The sequence below is a fragment of the Nycticebus coucang genome, chromosome 4 (assembly GCF_027406575.1).
Source record: "Nycticebus coucang isolate mNycCou1 chromosome 4, mNycCou1.pri, whole genome shotgun sequence".
NCBI lineage: Eukaryota > Metazoa > Chordata > Mammalia > Primates > Lorisidae > Nycticebus > Nycticebus coucang.
Genome location: NC_069783.1, coordinates 7,929,352 through 7,945,883, shown reverse-complemented (window position 1 = coordinate 7,945,883; position 16,532 = coordinate 7,929,352). Strand labels below are relative to the sequence as shown.

Genomic DNA, 16,532 nt, shown 5'->3' with positions numbered 1-16,532 from the left:
TCTCCATTGCCCTTTAACATTGTAATGGAAGTTTTAGCCACCGCAATTAGGGAAGAAAAGGTGATCAAGGGTATCCATATAGGGTCAGAAGAGATCAAACTTTCGCTCTTCGCAGATGATATGATTGTGTATCTGGAAAACACTAGGGACCCTACTACAAAACTCCTAGAAGTGATCAAGGAATACAGCAGCGTCTCAGGTTACAAAATCAACATCCATAAATCGGTAGCCTTTATATACACCAACAACAGTCAAGTTGAAAAAGCAGTTAAGGACTCTATCCCATTCACAGTAGTGCCAAAGAAGATGAAATATTTGGGAATTTACCTAACAAAAGACGTGAAAGATCTCTATAAAGAGAACTATGAAACTCTAAGAAAAGAAATAGCTGAAAATGTTAACAAATGGAAAAACATACCATGCTCATGGCTGGGAAGAATCAACATTATCAAAATGTCCATACTACCCAAAGCAATATATAATTTCAACGCACTCCCTATTAAAGCTCCACTGTCATATTTTAAAGATCTTGAAAAAACAATACTTCGTTTTATATGGAATCAGAAAAAACCTCGAATAGCCAAGACATTACTCAGAAATAAAAACAAAACAGGAGGAATCACACTACCAGACCTCAGACTTTACTACAAATCGATAGTGATCAAAACAGCATGGTATTGGCACAAAAACAGAGAAGTAGATATCTGGAACAGAACAGAGAACCAAGAGATGAATCCAGCTACTTACCGCTATTTGATTTTTGACAAGCCAATTAAAAACATTCAGGGGGGAAAAGATTCCCTATTTAACAAATGGTGCTGGGTGAACTGGCTGGCAACCTGCAGAAGACTGAAATTGGACCCACACCTTTCACCATTAACTAAGATAGACTCTCATTGGATTAAAGATTTAAACTTAAGACATGAAACTATAAAAATACTAGAGGAGAATGCAGGGAAAACCCTTGAAGAAATTGGTCTGGGTGAGTATTTCATGAGGAGAACCCCCCGGGCAACTGAAGCAGCTTCAAAAATACACTACTGGGACTTGATCAAACTAAAAAGCTTCTGCACAGCTAAGAACACTGTAAGTAAAGCAAACAAACAGCCCTCAGAATGGGAGAAGATATTTGCAGGGTATATCTCTGACAAAGGTTTAATAACCAGAATCCACAGAGAACTCAAACGCATCAGTAAGAAAAAAACAAGGGATCCCATCGCAGGCTGGGCAAGGGATTTGAAGAGAAACTTCTCTGAAGAAGACAGGCGCACGGCCTTTAGACATATGAAAAAATGCTCATCATCTTTAATCATCAGAGAAATGCAAATCAAAACTACTTTGAGATATCATCTAACTCCAGTGAGACTAGCCTATATCACAAAATCTCAAGTCCAGAGATGTTGGTGTGGATGTGGAGAAAAGGGAACACTTCTACACTGCTGGTGGGAATGCAAATTAATACATTCCTTTTGGAAAGATATATGGAGAACACTCAGAGATCTAAAAATAGATCTGCCATTCAGTCCTGTAATTCCTCTGCTGGGCATATACCCAGAAGACCAAAAATCACAACATAACAAAGATATTTGTACCAGAATGTTTATTGCAGCCCAATTCATAATAGCTAAGTCATGGAAAAAGCCCAAGTGCCCATCGATCCACGAATGGATTAATAAATTGTGGTATATGTACACCATGGAATACTATGCAGCCTTAAAGAAAGATGGAGACTTTACCTCTTTCATGTTTACATGGATGGAGCTGGAACATATTCTTCTTAGTAAAGTATCTCAAGAATGGAAGAAAAAGTACCCAATGTACTCAGCCCTACTATGAAACTAATTTGGGGCTCTCACATGAAAGCTATAACCCAGTTACAACCTAAGAATAGGGGGAAGTGGGAAAGGGAGGGGGGGTGGTGGGTAGAGGGAGGGGGATCGGTGGGATCATACCTGTGGTGCATCTTACAGGGGTATTTGCGAAACTTGGTAAATGTAGAATGTAAATGTTTTGGCACAGTAACTGAGATAATGCCAGGAAGGCTATGTTAACCATTGTGATAAAAATGTGTCAAATGTTCTATGAAGCGAGTGTCTGATGCTCCATGATCATATCAATGTATACAGTTACGATTTAATAAAAAAAAAATTATATAAAGCTTACATAAATTATCCAAACTAACCTTATATTATGTTTACAATAAGAGAACAATGTAAAGAATAAATAAAATTTTAAAAAGATACGTGAAGTATCAGGCCCAATGGCTAGGTGATTTTAGTTCTCTGTGCCTGTGCCTACTAAAATAATCTTTCTCTACCAAAGCTTCTCCTTGACAGGTTGACATGGGGGAGACAGTCTTTAGAACTGAGTACCCGTATCGTCTCTGACAACCAGAAAGGCCTCAGTGAGAACTCCCTTCCTACTCGGAGCCCCGCTGAGCTCCTGGCTCAAGCTGAGGTGGTCACCTGCCACTTCCTCTACCTTCTCCAAAATCCCACGCCCCTGCCACTTTCAAAACCTCATGGAAAACTCTTCAAGTCTCCCCTAGGGCATCCCTCTGACCTTGACTACTCAGGAAACAACCAGTCCTTGTGGACAGCATCCCAGGATGCATCTAATCCAGTTCTGTCTGACACACACAGCTAGCAATGGAGTTCTTAGGTCAAGATGTGGGTTGACTATTAAAAGACAAAAACCTTGTCTGTGGTCAGTCCATCCTCTTCGATCTGTCTTACATTAATGATCCTGTCCTTTCAATGACAGTTCAAAGTCTGTGTGGACAACTCAATATAACCCAAATTACCTCCCTGGGAAACGCCTGCTGGCCACAGAGGACCTCCAGAAGGCAGGTGAGAGAAGGCATGGGCAGGGTGGACGTGATCTACTGCCTACTGTTTCAGGCTGATGCTTTATCCCTTTCAGTAATAGTCTCAAATTCACTTATATTCATTCATTCTGTATTTCCTAAGTACACATGATGGGTCAAGAAAATTTCTGGACACTAATGAATAAAATCCCACCATGCTGAAAGCCCACAATGCAGCAAGCTCTAAGGAGCACAAAGATCCCTGAAACAGAATGCCTGCCCCCATGGAGCAAGCTTTCAACAGGGCAACAAGACTGACCAACCAGTCAGTGCAGGGCAGGGACACAAAGCAAAAGAATACCACTCTGGGGGAAAATCACGGTGCCAGGGTGGCCAGACTGTGGGAGGAGGGAGAGGCGGAAAGTCCCCCCAGAGATCCAAGGGCTTTAAAGAGACTTGAAAAGATCTGCCTTCAAAAAAGATGAGTAAAGCTTGGTACCTGCCAACACACAACTTAGCAAGACAAAGATAAACGTGTAAAAACAACCCACTGTGAAAACACAGCTCTCTAAGAGAAAGAGAGTCCATTTTCTGGGGACTGCTGACAGCAAAGGCTTCTTGGAAAAGATAAAGGACTTTGCTCCTTCAGAATCCAGTATGGGATGAGATCACAACTGTACAGCCAGCAGCCTGCCTCACCCCTAGGTGTCCCTTACCCAGAGAGCGAGTTCCATCCCAGGGCTGCCCTAGGACCACATCCACGGGGAGACAGGCCCCACAAGGCATCTGGGGCCCAGAGGTGGGCAGTGGGTCAACATTTCTGGAATGGGGACCATAGCCATCAGAAACTTTACATCCAAGTATATCCATGCCTAGTAGCTGGCAAAGAAAGATAGCACTGTTCTGCTACATTACAGAATGTGCATTTTGTGTTGGGCCTGTGTTCCCTTCATTTTTGCCTCACCCGAGGAATACACTTTCCAGTACTTACACACTCACCGTGATGGTGACCTTTTAAGACACAGCTGCCCTGAGCCCACCTCCCTGCAGTGCACAGCCACGAGGAGAACAGACAAGCCCTGTGGTTTGAGCCCGGAACCCTTATCCCTCAGGGACAAGTCAGTGGTCTCTAAGACCTCAGAAAACAATAGCTAACACTCGTGGTGCAGAGATTACATGTATATAAAAATAATCTTTCATCTTTACAACAACTCTGTGGGATTTTACAGATGAGGAAACAGGCTCCAGAGATATCTGCTGAGTAATTTGGCCAACATTGTGCAGTGAGGCAAAGAGCCAGAGAGGTGAAAGTCTCCGCCTATAACCCATGAGGATTTGGCTCCCTTCTGGTTCATTTTCTGGTTATGACAAGTACCAATAAAAACCGGAAGAATGTAATAGATGCCCTCTCCAGCAAAAAGCCCCTTTATGCAACTGTGCATACATTTTGGGGAGGCATATACCCCTTAGCCCATATGCCACAGCCTCAACACTCCAAGTGAAAAAGTCTGAGCCTAGACAGGATTAAATTTCCTGCCGAATCAACATGACGACTTGAGCATGATTCATGTTAATACTTGGACTTTAAGTCACAGATCTTTGCTTTCCTTCAGGTTTGCTGCCCACCTGTGATTAATACGTCCATCACTGCTGACAGGATTCCACAAGTTACCCACCTAAATTCCAACCATTACTCTGAACCAGCAGAGATGAGACAGCGGACTCCTATCTTCACCTCCCCCTACAACTTCCGCAGGGACAGAGGCCATCAACCTGCTGCAGGAACCTTCCAGTGACCAGCTAACCTCTGCGGCTGCTCACCTTCTCCCTCATGTATGGTCAAACATGCTCTTATTAAACCAACATCTAGAGAGGAACAAATACAATTTCTAATGTCTTCACCCCTTCCAAACTAAGAGTCTAGATTCTTCAGCTGTCCCTTCTGGAGGTTCCTCTAAAAATGCTGCTCTTGCAACTCAATATTGTGATGATGACTTTCCTTTATCATAAGCACTACGGATTTGCTGAAGTCACCTGTGACTCACCTATAACACACAGGCGCGTATCGGCTCATACTGAACTTGGGATTAACCAACTCCCCTAGTGTCTTCCAGAAAGACTGTGGTGGCTCAGCCAGTGCACCCAGGATGATCCCACATGTGACTGTTTGGTTCTCTTCCACAGTGTACTCCCAGCTTCAGTTGGCCTATACCCCAGGCAGTGCAGCTCGATGGTCAAAAAGAGAGGCTAAGAATCTCTCATGGCTGTGACCCAGCGCTCCACTGCCAGCCTGTGACCCAGCACTCCACTGCCTGTGACCCAGCGCTGCCACTAGCAGCCTGTGACCCCAGCACTCCCACTGCCAGCCTGTGACCCAGCACTCACACTGCCAGCCTGTGACCCAGCACTCCACTGCCTGTGACCCAGCGCTGCCACTGCCAGCCTGTGACCCCAGCACTCCCACTGCCAGCCTGTGACCCCAGCTCTCCACTGCCAGCCTGTGACCCAGCACTCTACTGCCTGTGACCCAGCGCTGCCACTGCCAGCCTGTGACCCCAGCACTCCCACTGCCAGCCTGTGACCCCAGCTCTCCACTGCCAGCCTGTGACCCCAGCACTCCCACTCCCAGCCTGTGATCCCAGCACTCCCACTGCCAGCCTGTGACCCAACGCTCCACTGCCAGCCTGTGACCCAACGGTCCACTGCCAGCCTGCAACCCCAGGCAAACTATTGTCCTGCGCCTCAAGGAGCTCATCTGGCAACCCAGCATCTAACTGACAAAGCTGCTATGGGGATTAAATATGTGTAAAGTTTTTATTTAGAACAGTATGGGGCCTATAACAAATACTCCATGATTATTAGATTTTTATTATTACTAATTCCACCGTAAGATCATGAGTATCAATGAGGATATACTTTTGCTTATCAACATATAATTTTCTATTCTTTTTTTATCACAGATATGGTACACATATATTTTGTATCCTGAATTTTACAGCCTGAAGATTTTATCATAATTGTTTCTCCATGTTACTACATGAATACAGTCCCGTCAAGCAGCCAGACGCTAACTAGTTACAGAAGGCGTTCCGTTTCTCACCAGGATTCGCAGCGCAACAGCACAGCAAACATCTTTGTGCACAGATCTCTGTCTACACAAAAGATTTTTTGATGTGCACTGCCAAACTACTTTACAAAAACTCTGTGTGCCAGTTTTCAATGCCACAACAACATAGGAGAGTGCCAGTTCCACTACATTCTTGCCAAATAATAAAGATTATCCTGATTTATTTTTTCGTTTAACAGGTAGAAAATCAAGCCGGACATAGTATGTTCTTAAAGCGCAATAAAACGCCACTTCCTAAACCATTATGTACACACAGTACGTGTATTTCTTTTGAACTGCCCTATTCTAACTATGGCATAACAGAAACAGTTCTCTGTATGAATTCTCATGTTCTTTTTTTTTTTTTTTTTTTTTACAGTTTTTGATGGGGGCTGGGTTTGAACCCACCACCTCTGGCATATGGGACCGGCGCCCTACTCCTTTGAGCCACAGCCACCGCCCTTCTCATATTCTTTTTTAGGTTGAAGACAGGAAGTTTTTGGGGAAAAATTAATATTTCTTTCTTTGTACTTCTCATTTCAAGAATGTGACAATTTCTCTAAGACTTTCAGATTCAGAGTACAGAGGGGCTATCACTTCCAAAAAGAATGCATTACCAGGTCTTTAAGACAGATTTCTAGGGAAGTGAAAGTGAAAGTTTCTTGCTTCCTTCTTGATGAAGATGAATCTTTCCACCCACGGACATGTCAAACACAACTCAAAAATGTTAGCCTCAACCTCCCAAACTTTACCTATGGGAAATTTTAGACTAATGAGAATTTTAAAATAAAAACAAACTTACAAGAATGGAAAAGCAAGTATCCAATGCACTCAATAATAATATGAAGCCAGTAGTGATCTAATACAAACCCACATAAGAGAAAAAACTCGGGCAGCGCCTGTGGCTCAAGGAATAGGGCACCGGTCCCATATGCCGGAGGTGGTGGGTTCAAACCCAGCCCCGGCCAAAAAAAAAAAAAAAAAGAGAGAAAAAACTCAATTCAAGTTGTGATGAGGGAGAATGAGCAGGTGGGGGGGGGAAGGGGAGAAAGAAGGGGGACTGGCGCATTCCCACTTAATGAGCACAACAATGAAGGGTCTATGGCACAGCTCCTGGGTGTGGGGCACAGCTCCAACAGGGACTCTACCTAACATTGTAACTTAATTGTTTCTACCTACGTGTTAATCAGAAATCAATTAATTAAAATAAATATGAACTGTTTTTTTTAAGTGGTCAGCTGACAGTCCATCGTCAGTGGGAAAAACAACTGTCCAAACACTTTCTCAACAAATCATTACAATGATTGCTTTTTACAAACCTGTATACAAAACACTGCAGAAAATACAAGGGGGGTTGTCATCCTTTTGAAAACAGGGAACAAACATAATGTATTTACTATTATGTAAGAAAACTATTATTGTATATAGACAAGGGACATACTGATGCCCTTTTGACTCAGTCCGATGTCTAACATGGGGGTGAAGGAACAGCTTCTAAGGTTGTTTTCTCAAAGACAAGTTCAATCACCACCTGAGAGCTTTTCTGAAATATTCCAGCTCTACCCCGGACCTACTGAACCAGAAACTCCAAGGGTGAAGTTCAGTAATCCCTGTTTTCACAAGATCACCAGGGGATTCTGATATGAACTGAAGTCTACAGTCACTGTTCTAATGCAAGGGTTGGCAAACTTTTCCCTAAAAAGCCAGAGAGAATGGCTTCTCAACCTTTTGGCTAAGATGGGGTCTAAAAAGCCAGAGAGTAAATATTTAAGGCTTTGCAGGGCACTAATCCCATCACGAATGCCCCACCACCCTCATAACCTTGTCTAAACCTAGGTACTTTCCAAAGGTCCCAACTCCAAACATCATCATAATGAGGGTCATTGAGGTCATTGTGTAGGTAAAAGGTACGATGGTAAACACCATTCTTAGCCTGCAGGCTGGAAAAACAGGTGGCTGCCGCAGTATAAACCCACATAAATCCTTACAATCCTACAGGGGCTGTCCTGATATACACTGCTTATACCTGAAACGTCTCTTCTATACTATGAGGCCAGTCTAAGAACTCACAGCAGAGACACAATCACATACGTACAACTGAGTATTTACTGGGCACCAGTGCCAGGCCCTGCGAGGAACACACGGGAAGTCTACTCATAGCCGCCCTGCTTGTTGTGTGTCCAGAACCACACTTGTCACTGTGTCATGTTATCTCAGTGAATTCTAACACCCCTGTCAGCTATTAACATTCCCATTTGATGAATGAGGAAATCGAGGATCAGAAAGATTAAACAATTGTCCTCATGCCACAGACTTTTTGAATGGCACTGCTAGTTTGAATCCAGCCTTCCTGGATTCTAATACCTACGTGCTCTTTATCCTAACTGCTTCATCCCTTAGCTTCGGCCCTTGACTTCAGGGGCTTGCGATTAATTAAGGAGCAAAGATCAATGGACACAAAATTATTAGAGATCAACAAGGAGCAATATTTAAAGTGTCAACAGTGTATTATGTACCCTTTAATTTGTGGCTGAACAGAAGAGTCAAAACTGATTCAACCTCAAAACCATAAGAATTCAGAGGTGAGGTATGATAGACACACCTCGCCCCACAAAATGTCCACAGTCCTGGAACCTGTGAATATGTTCCCCTACCTGGCAAAAGGGAATAGAAATTTTGGGTATAATTAAAGTTGCTAATTAGCTGACTTTGAGATGGGGAGATTATCACATTAACTGTCATCTGAGTTGTATTTAACTTAGGCTACTTTTGAGCCTGCGGCCTTGTGAAGTATATACTGCATAGCCATAAAAACACCATAGCCCTGGGCAGTGCCTGTGGCTCAAAGGAGTAGGGCATTGGCCCCATATGACAGAGGTGGTGGGTTCAAACCCAGCCCCGGACAAAAAATAAAACACCATAGCCCTAAGGAAAAATATTTTTCCTCAATGTTATCCTGGATACCTGAATGGGCTCTATTTGTAGTCACAAGGGTCCTTAATTGTGGGAGAGAATCAACATTTGTCGATCAAAAGGATCAACATTTGTTATGGGACTGTGTCCCCAAATGCATATATTAAAGCTCTAACTCCCAGTATCATGGTATTGGGAAATGGGGTCACTGAGAGGTAATTAGGTTCAGAGGAGGTCAGGAGGCTGAGGGCTTCATGATGGGAATAGTTATGCCTTTATAAGGAGAGACAGCAGGATGTTTGCTTGCTGTCTTTCTCTGCCCTGGGAGCATACGATGAGAAGGCAGCCATCTGCAGACCGGGAAAAGAGCCCTCACCAGAACCATGCTGGTGAGAAAACAAATTTCTGTTGTTTAAGCCACCACTTTGTTATGGCAGCTGAAGCTGACTAAGGACCCATGAGCCAAGGAATGCAGCTGTTTCTAGAAGCTGGGGAAGGTAAGGAAGAAGTCCTGCTAACACTTTGATTGTAACCCAGTGAGATCCGCATCAGACTTCTGACCTACAGACCTAGAAGATAAATTGTGTCATTTTAAGCCGCTCAGTTTGTGGTATCTTGTTACCGCAGCAAGAGGAAACTAATACACGAAAGAAGCAACGAAGGTTGAGGCTAGATCAAGTCTCAACCTGACAGAGATGGGTGGAGGAGGACGGGCAGGTCACACCTGGGTGACTGGGATGGGGGAGCATGTCTATAGACCAGGGTGGGGCTGTACGGTCATCACATGGTCACAAAGCAGTGAGGGACACCCAGGCAGACCCAGGCTCAGATGGGGCCATCCAGGACAAATCAGAAACAGAAGCTGGGAAGTCCGCCCCAAGGAAATTAAGAAATACAAGAATAGCATAAATACTAACTTATTTTCACTGTTCTTTTAATCGTATGTAAGATGAGCATTCTTCCTATACAAGGAGTTACCTTGGGATGTTACTTTCACGATCAAAACCCCGCAGGGAACTTCTCTTTCAGAACCGACTGCCTTCCGAGCCAACGACTCTACAGTCACAAAGCACCTGGCCAACTGCAGTAGCCACAACTCAGTCTCTTCGTGAATGTGCGTGACTTATTTCTGACATCTAGTTCTAAAAAAGTTTAATCTATCCTTAGACTCTTCTACTAAATATAACCACAAGAATGTGCTACTAAAAGTAGTTCGAGAGAGAGTTCCAAAAACGCTGTGAACGATGTCAGCAACATAGCAAGAAAAAGCACAGAGTTTCCTCAGGTGACTTTTTTGAAGAAGACAGCACTTGTTCTGAAATAAAGATTTCAGATCAGTACGCTGGCTTAAAAGAAAATTCAGGCCCATGACCTTACTCACCCGAGGCATACCGGGAGGCAATCAAGGGAAGCAGTGGCAGTTTCAGAGATGATGGGATTTGGAAAAGATTATGACCAATAACCTCTCACAGTCCATGGTTGCATGTTACAATACAGCATGGGATAGTTCTATAGGATGAGAAGCCTATTCACCTGTGCTTTATCCCAATTTCCCAACATTCTAAAGCCCACAGAGGCCTTCTTCATCTCTCACGTTCTCTACAACTTCCATGAACTTCAAAGTGGGCAATGAAAAATGCTACAGACTTTTAAGCAGAGAAATAACAATACTGGGTCTGCATTTTAGGAAATTACTCTGGGGGTAGGGGAGCAGGAAAAGGAATGAGGTTTGTGGCACACACTCAGCAATCTAGGTCAGCAGGCAAATGAGACAGCAGTGCTGTGAAACTCTTAACAGCTATCCTCCCGACACCAAAACACCCCCACGAAGGCACGTTTGTTTATTAGGTGCACTGCCAGCCACAGGGTTAGCCTTGAGAGTCACACAAGACCCTCCTCCAACTAGCAGTGGTTACATAGCCAATGTTTGCACAAGAAGCAGATTCATTCATTTTTATTTGTGATAAGCACAGCTTTTTCAACATATGACTATAAAATCTTTTCTGAATCCGACCAGAATATAAAATATCCTTTTTACGTAATATATAGAATATCCCTCAAATTATAAACTCAAAATGCCCAAGTGAGCACAGTAACAAAAATCTCCCAAGATACTTTTGAGTTCGGTACTTGTCAACAAAACTGAGCGTCACATTTCTTTATGATTTCTTGGACAGTCACTCAGCGTGTCAGACACCGTAAAGACAAGTGATAGCTTTGAGACCAGGGGGACTGCAGCCCTGAGCCAGCAGTAAGAAAGCAGGGTCTTGGCTCTGGGTCTCCAGACATCCTGGGACACCCTTTAACTCTCTAATCTGTGGGTTCTTTGTTGATATAATGAGAACTGGTAGTTGTCAAGATTAGCATAATGTATAGAAAGTGGTACACAAGTGTTCAAAGAAATATAAACTACCAAGGGTATATGTGAAACTTGGTAAATGTGGAATGTAAGTGTCTTGGCACAGTAACTGAGAGAATGCCAGGAAGGCTATGTTAACCAGTGTGATGAAAGTGTGTCAAACAGTCTGTGAAGCTAGTGAATGATGCCCCATGATCATATCAATGTACACAGCTATGATTTAATAAATAAATAAATAAAAAGAAATATAAACTAAAAACTATCACTATTCCTCCTGTCCCCATCATTTTGTCCAGGAAAAGAGCTAGAGGTCACGACCTCCCATATTAATTTTAGAATCAGGTCAATTTCCCCTTCTGGAATTGTGACTGGCATTGGAGTGAATCTTGAGATCAATTTGGGGAAAAATAACATTTAACATTAGTCTTCCAACACACGTACATCATATATTTGTCATTTAATTCTTCCTTAATTTCGGTCAGCAGCATTCTGCAGTTGTCAGTGTAGAGTTCTCAGACATCTTTTGTTAAACTGAGCAATGCTCGTTTGTAATATCATCTTGCACTACGGATCCTACGAGGCTCTTCATGATTGTGGCTGGCCCAGCCCTAACTGAGCGTCCAGAGTGGCTATCAGAGGTTACACTCACACTATCACAGCTGTGGGCCTGGGGGAGTGGCGGGTGGGACATGTACTTCCAGACTGCTGTACTTCCCTCCTGACATCACAACCACCTGAGGACTTCCCTATCCTCCTCCAATCACCACTTTCTCTAAAGGGGGACCCTCCGAGGGGGAGGGGACACAGTGTAGTCGTCAAGGCACCTGACTGCTTTGTGGGGACAGATCCTGGGCCCTTGGGCACTCAAACTCTCCCTGCACCTTAGCAGGGGTGTGCTCCTGGAAGCAGCCCTTTAGCCCTGTTTCCATCTCTCAGGTCCTCGTCTCCCAAGGCTGCCACGTTCTTGTTTTGGGGTATAGTTATATCATCCCTTCATGACTTTTTAGAAATATTTTCTAACATATGTAGGATTTGTGTACAGGCAGACCTGAGATATGTGCAGTCTATCATCTTTAAGCCAAAAGGTATTTATAATTCTAGATCAAATATTGCTTTGACTAGTTGACTATGTTTGCAAATTTATTCATTTTCTTCCCAAACTAGAAAAGGCAAGAACTGGACAAGAGAGAAATGGAAAGGGCACCCTGACATGATTAACAGCAGGAACCAAATGATTAAACATGATTAACAGCAGGAATGGATGTGTGTCGTCCATCAGCTGCGCTGATAAAGCAGGGCTGTGCAGGATGACACTCCAGGTGACAGGAAGCACAACTCAGGAGAGAGAATATGGGGGAGCCGGGGGGCCACAGGACAAAACCCCGTGCCTGAATTAGACGAGCAACAAAATAAAACACTCTCATCAGAAATAAACATCCCTACTTACCACTACATTTGCATGCCCAGAAAGAGGAGTTTGTCTCACTAGTTCACTAATGCAAGAGCATGGCACCAGGACTTCAAACGTTTCACACAGAAACCCCTAGAGAAGGATGGAACTCACCCAGCCCAGAGATGTTTATTGCTTTCACGGATTTCTTCATTTTGTAAAGAACCATCCGGTCCACGTCCAAAGCCTGAAATACAGAGATTATATTCATTAAAATGTGTTTTCACTGAGACCACAACGAGAGAGTGGTGCGTGAGGCCTCGGCTTAGCCAGGCCCCTCAGGGCTGTTTCTGTGGGACAAATCCTCAGCACAGCGTGGAAGACTGGTTTTCAAACTGCAGGGAGTAGGAACTTTTTTGGCGATTTCTAAAACCCACCCCCTCCTCCCAGGCCTCATTCACTTGAAGCAGTGAGCAGAGCCACAGTCCTCTGCTGAAAGGAGTTAACCTGGACAGACTCTGCTTCCACAGCGCCTCACTCTCATTGGATGCCAGCAAGGCTCCAGGACAAGCCTGTCTGTCCGCTGTGCCTACTGTGCTCCTTTCCCACAGAGGGAATGGTGATATGGAGACACCGAGGGCCCCACCCCCAGAATGCCTGGACATGCAGGCTAAAAGGACAGCCAACTAGCAGGACCAGACCTGCCCAGCCAGAGGCAGCATGGCTGAACGAGAGGCAACCTCACTCTGGGTTTGGAAAGACCCAGCACCAATTTGTTTGTCAGCTGTGTTAGAAGGCATGCTCCTCATCCTTTCCAAGCCCCAGATTTCCCTTCCAGAAACTGGCAGTAACAATACCAACACTGCAGGGCTGAATTAAATAGACACTTACGTATTTACTATTCAGCAAATACTTAAGAGACCAACTACGTGGTGGTAGTAGTAGTAGACGGAGCTTACAATGCCTAGCACATAGGAGGTGCCCAAACAATACTCAATGACTAATCACACCTTGAGACTAAATTTACCTCTGCTTTCACACAAGATACAAAAGCAAAACTTCCTTTTAACCCAGTTGAACAACATAGAAGTACAAAGGGTGTCAAACTTTGGTGTTTTAGGGAGAACATTTATAAAGTGGGATGGTGATACAATCCCAGGGTTCCTATAAAGAGTAAATGACGCACCCAGCCTCAGCGCTGCCACAGGAGACGTTTGGCCACAGTCGTTATTACCACTCCTGGTGAGTTCTGATCATAAACACTGCGACCTATCACCTGCAACCGAGCAGAAAAATGGAGTAAATGGAGCCTGGACTTCAGCCTTTCCAAATCACCTCTTGAACCCACTTTCAATAGAATAAGTCCTAGTTCTAAGGTCAAAATGACCATTTTATTGGATGCTAAAAACAAGTGTCACTATGCTGACAAGTTTAAATGGAAAAATGATCACAAGGCACCAGACACTTGACAGCGTGCTTATGATAAAAAGAGAAGCTATAATGATGTGTTATACACGGCCCTAACCCATGGGATGTACACGACCAACAGCGAGCCCGAACACAGGCATGGATTTGTGTGAGAATGACGCATCAGTATAGGTCCACTGACGGCAACAAGTGTCCCACACTGGTGGGGCCTAGTAATAATGAAGGAGGCAGGGCACAGGGGCAACAGGCAAAGTTTCTATATTTTATTTTCTGTATTTATTTTCTGTTTAATTTTGCTGTGAACCTAAATTTTAAAAGATCTATTTTAAAAGGCATTTCTGTCATAGTACAGAAAAGGGTAGATAAGGACTTATACCAGAGTCGAAACTTCTTATATAGAATAACTCCTATTTCCCTAAGTGGTTCCCTGATCTTCCTTTGAGATATAAAAGAGGATTTGTAACTGTAAATAGCACATGAAAATAACTATTGAACTCTCTTTATCACAACGTCTCATCACTTTTCCTTCCCAATCTACCAGCAGATCACATCCTACAACTCAGGCACCAAACCCTGGACTCCTGGCTGACTTTGCCAGCACCACCAAAGGGATGGAGGGTGCACTTGAGGCTGTGACAGAGAGCACAGCTCGGGCATGTGAAGATACAAGTTCAATGTGCTTGTCAAGTTTCCAACCCCAACTGAGAGGCCATTACAGAAAAATACACTCAGTCTGAGAAACATGCAGCCTAGCACCACAACAAAGTTTGGGCTGCCCAGTTTGTGCACTCGGTTAGAACGGAATCAGGCCCTCATTCCAGTAATAAAAGCTGTTCCTCTGTCCAAACCTTCCCACAGACAGCAGAAGACACTGGCTGACACCAGCCTGGCTGGCTCTCTGGAAGCACCGAAGTGGGCCAACATGCTTAGTAAGCACCTCCACGTGCCAGGAGGTGTAAAGGGAGGAAGAGGAAAACACACAACAAAGGAAGCAGGGGCACTGCCCAGCCCCGTCACTGAAGGCGTCCTGATATCCTCAGAATTAACAAGCTGTAAAAACCTACAGATCTGAGCCCTCCTTGCTTCTCCAGCGTCACCTGCTGCCCTGAGCTCCTGTCACAAGCAACTACCCATAGCTCCCCTCACCAGCACCTGTGCACTCTCTTCTCATCTTAGAACATCCTTCCTGCCTCCTCACAGCCATACTCCTCCTTTTGCAAGTTGGTTCATAGGCAGCTCCTCCCCCCGACAGCCCACTCCTCCAGGATGGGCTAGGTACTCTATTCTTCCTAGGTTTTCCTGTAGCACCTGGCACTTAGGATTTCATCTGATGAAATTTATTGCACACACACTACAAGCCATGTACTAAGCCCGTGGTCAGATAAAAGATAACCCCCTACAAATGCAAAGACCTTATCATCTGCACCTGCCCGGTCCGCTCTAGACCTATGCTGTCCACTGTTGTAGCCACCAGCCATGTGTGTCTGCTGAGCACTTGAAATATGGCCAGTGGCACATGTTAAAACAATAAGACTTTGGATATCTTAAGTCACATAAAATAGTAATAAAATCGATCTTACTCCTTTTCTACTCTAAGGTCAGGAGCTGATGTTTATTAATCATTTAATCCTCAGTGCCTACAAGAGAGCCTGCCATAGAACTCACTCAAAAACAGGCTGGGTGTAGTGGCTCAGGCCTGTCATCCTAGCACTCTGGGAGGCCAAGGCAGGAAGATTGCTTGAGTTCAAGACCAGCATGAATAAGAACAAAACCCTGTTTCTACTAAAAATGAAAAATTAGCAAGGTATGGTGGTGCTTGCCTGCAATCTTAGCTACTTGGGAGGCTGGGGCAAGATCATTGCTTGAGCCCAAGAATTTGAGCTTGCTGTGAGCTATGATGACACCATGACACTCAAGCCTGGGCAACAGAGTGAGACTCTGTCTCAAAACAAAAACAGCTCTGTAAGTGACTGAGATCAAAACACAGGCAAAGGGGCTTCCCAGGGCGGAAAGATGCACTTGAAGGTTCCACAGGCCACAGAGAGGCTAAGGGATCAGAACAGCGGCCAGGAAGTGGATTTAGGGAGAGGGCACCCAAGGATGAGAGAACTGGAGGGACCCTACAGCTCAAAACAGTTTGGGCTCAGTGCTGGGCAGTTGCCACTTGGAGGAGTTAGTCAGAGAGATCTGCTCAGCCCCTCTCAACCAGACTCCACTCTCTTGCCTCTAAAACCCTAATTAAGGACAGGGCAATTGTGTGTCTACAGGAGTGTGGCTCAACCATGCTAGGAAACACAGTCGTCAGAGGGGTGGCACGCTTCAGTGGGGACAGCTGATCATGTACAACACAAACTTTACCTCACAGTTGAACTCTGACAAAGTCCTCCCACATTCTCTCATGGGACACACCCTCCCACACGGAATCTTCTGCCTGGGTCACTAAAGGGCAAGGCAGTGTTTCTGGACACAGGGACCAGAGGATGAACCCTAGCTGCTGCATTTCTGCAGTCTGTTAAGCAGAGATCGGAAA

General features: G+C 44.5%; 2 protein-coding genes across 6 annotated transcripts in view; one reads left to right on the top strand and one right to left on the bottom strand.

Annotated features, from left to right (window-relative positions):
- Positions 1 to 16,532, top strand: part of ITGB1BP1 (integrin subunit beta 1 binding protein 1) — a 250,104-nt gene that overhangs the window by 127,834 nt on the left and 105,738 nt on the right. The gene's annotated exons all lie outside the window — the stretch shown is intronic.
- ASAP2 (ArfGAP with SH3 domain, ankyrin repeat and PH domain 2) overlaps positions 1 to 16,532 on the bottom strand; it is a 193,073-nt gene that overhangs the window by 109,974 nt on the left and 66,567 nt on the right. For 4 of the 5 annotated variants that reach the window (XM_053587850.1, XM_053587846.1, XM_053587847.1 and 1 more), the window contains exon 2: positions 12,749 to 12,821. In XM_053587850.1, the coding sequence (XP_053443825.1) occupies positions 12,749 to 12,821 (73 nt within the window). Of the gene's footprint in view, positions 1 to 12,748; positions 12,822 to 13,760; positions 13,819 to 16,532 lie in introns of those variants that run through there. The other variant, XM_053587849.1, reaches the window with a different exon arrangement.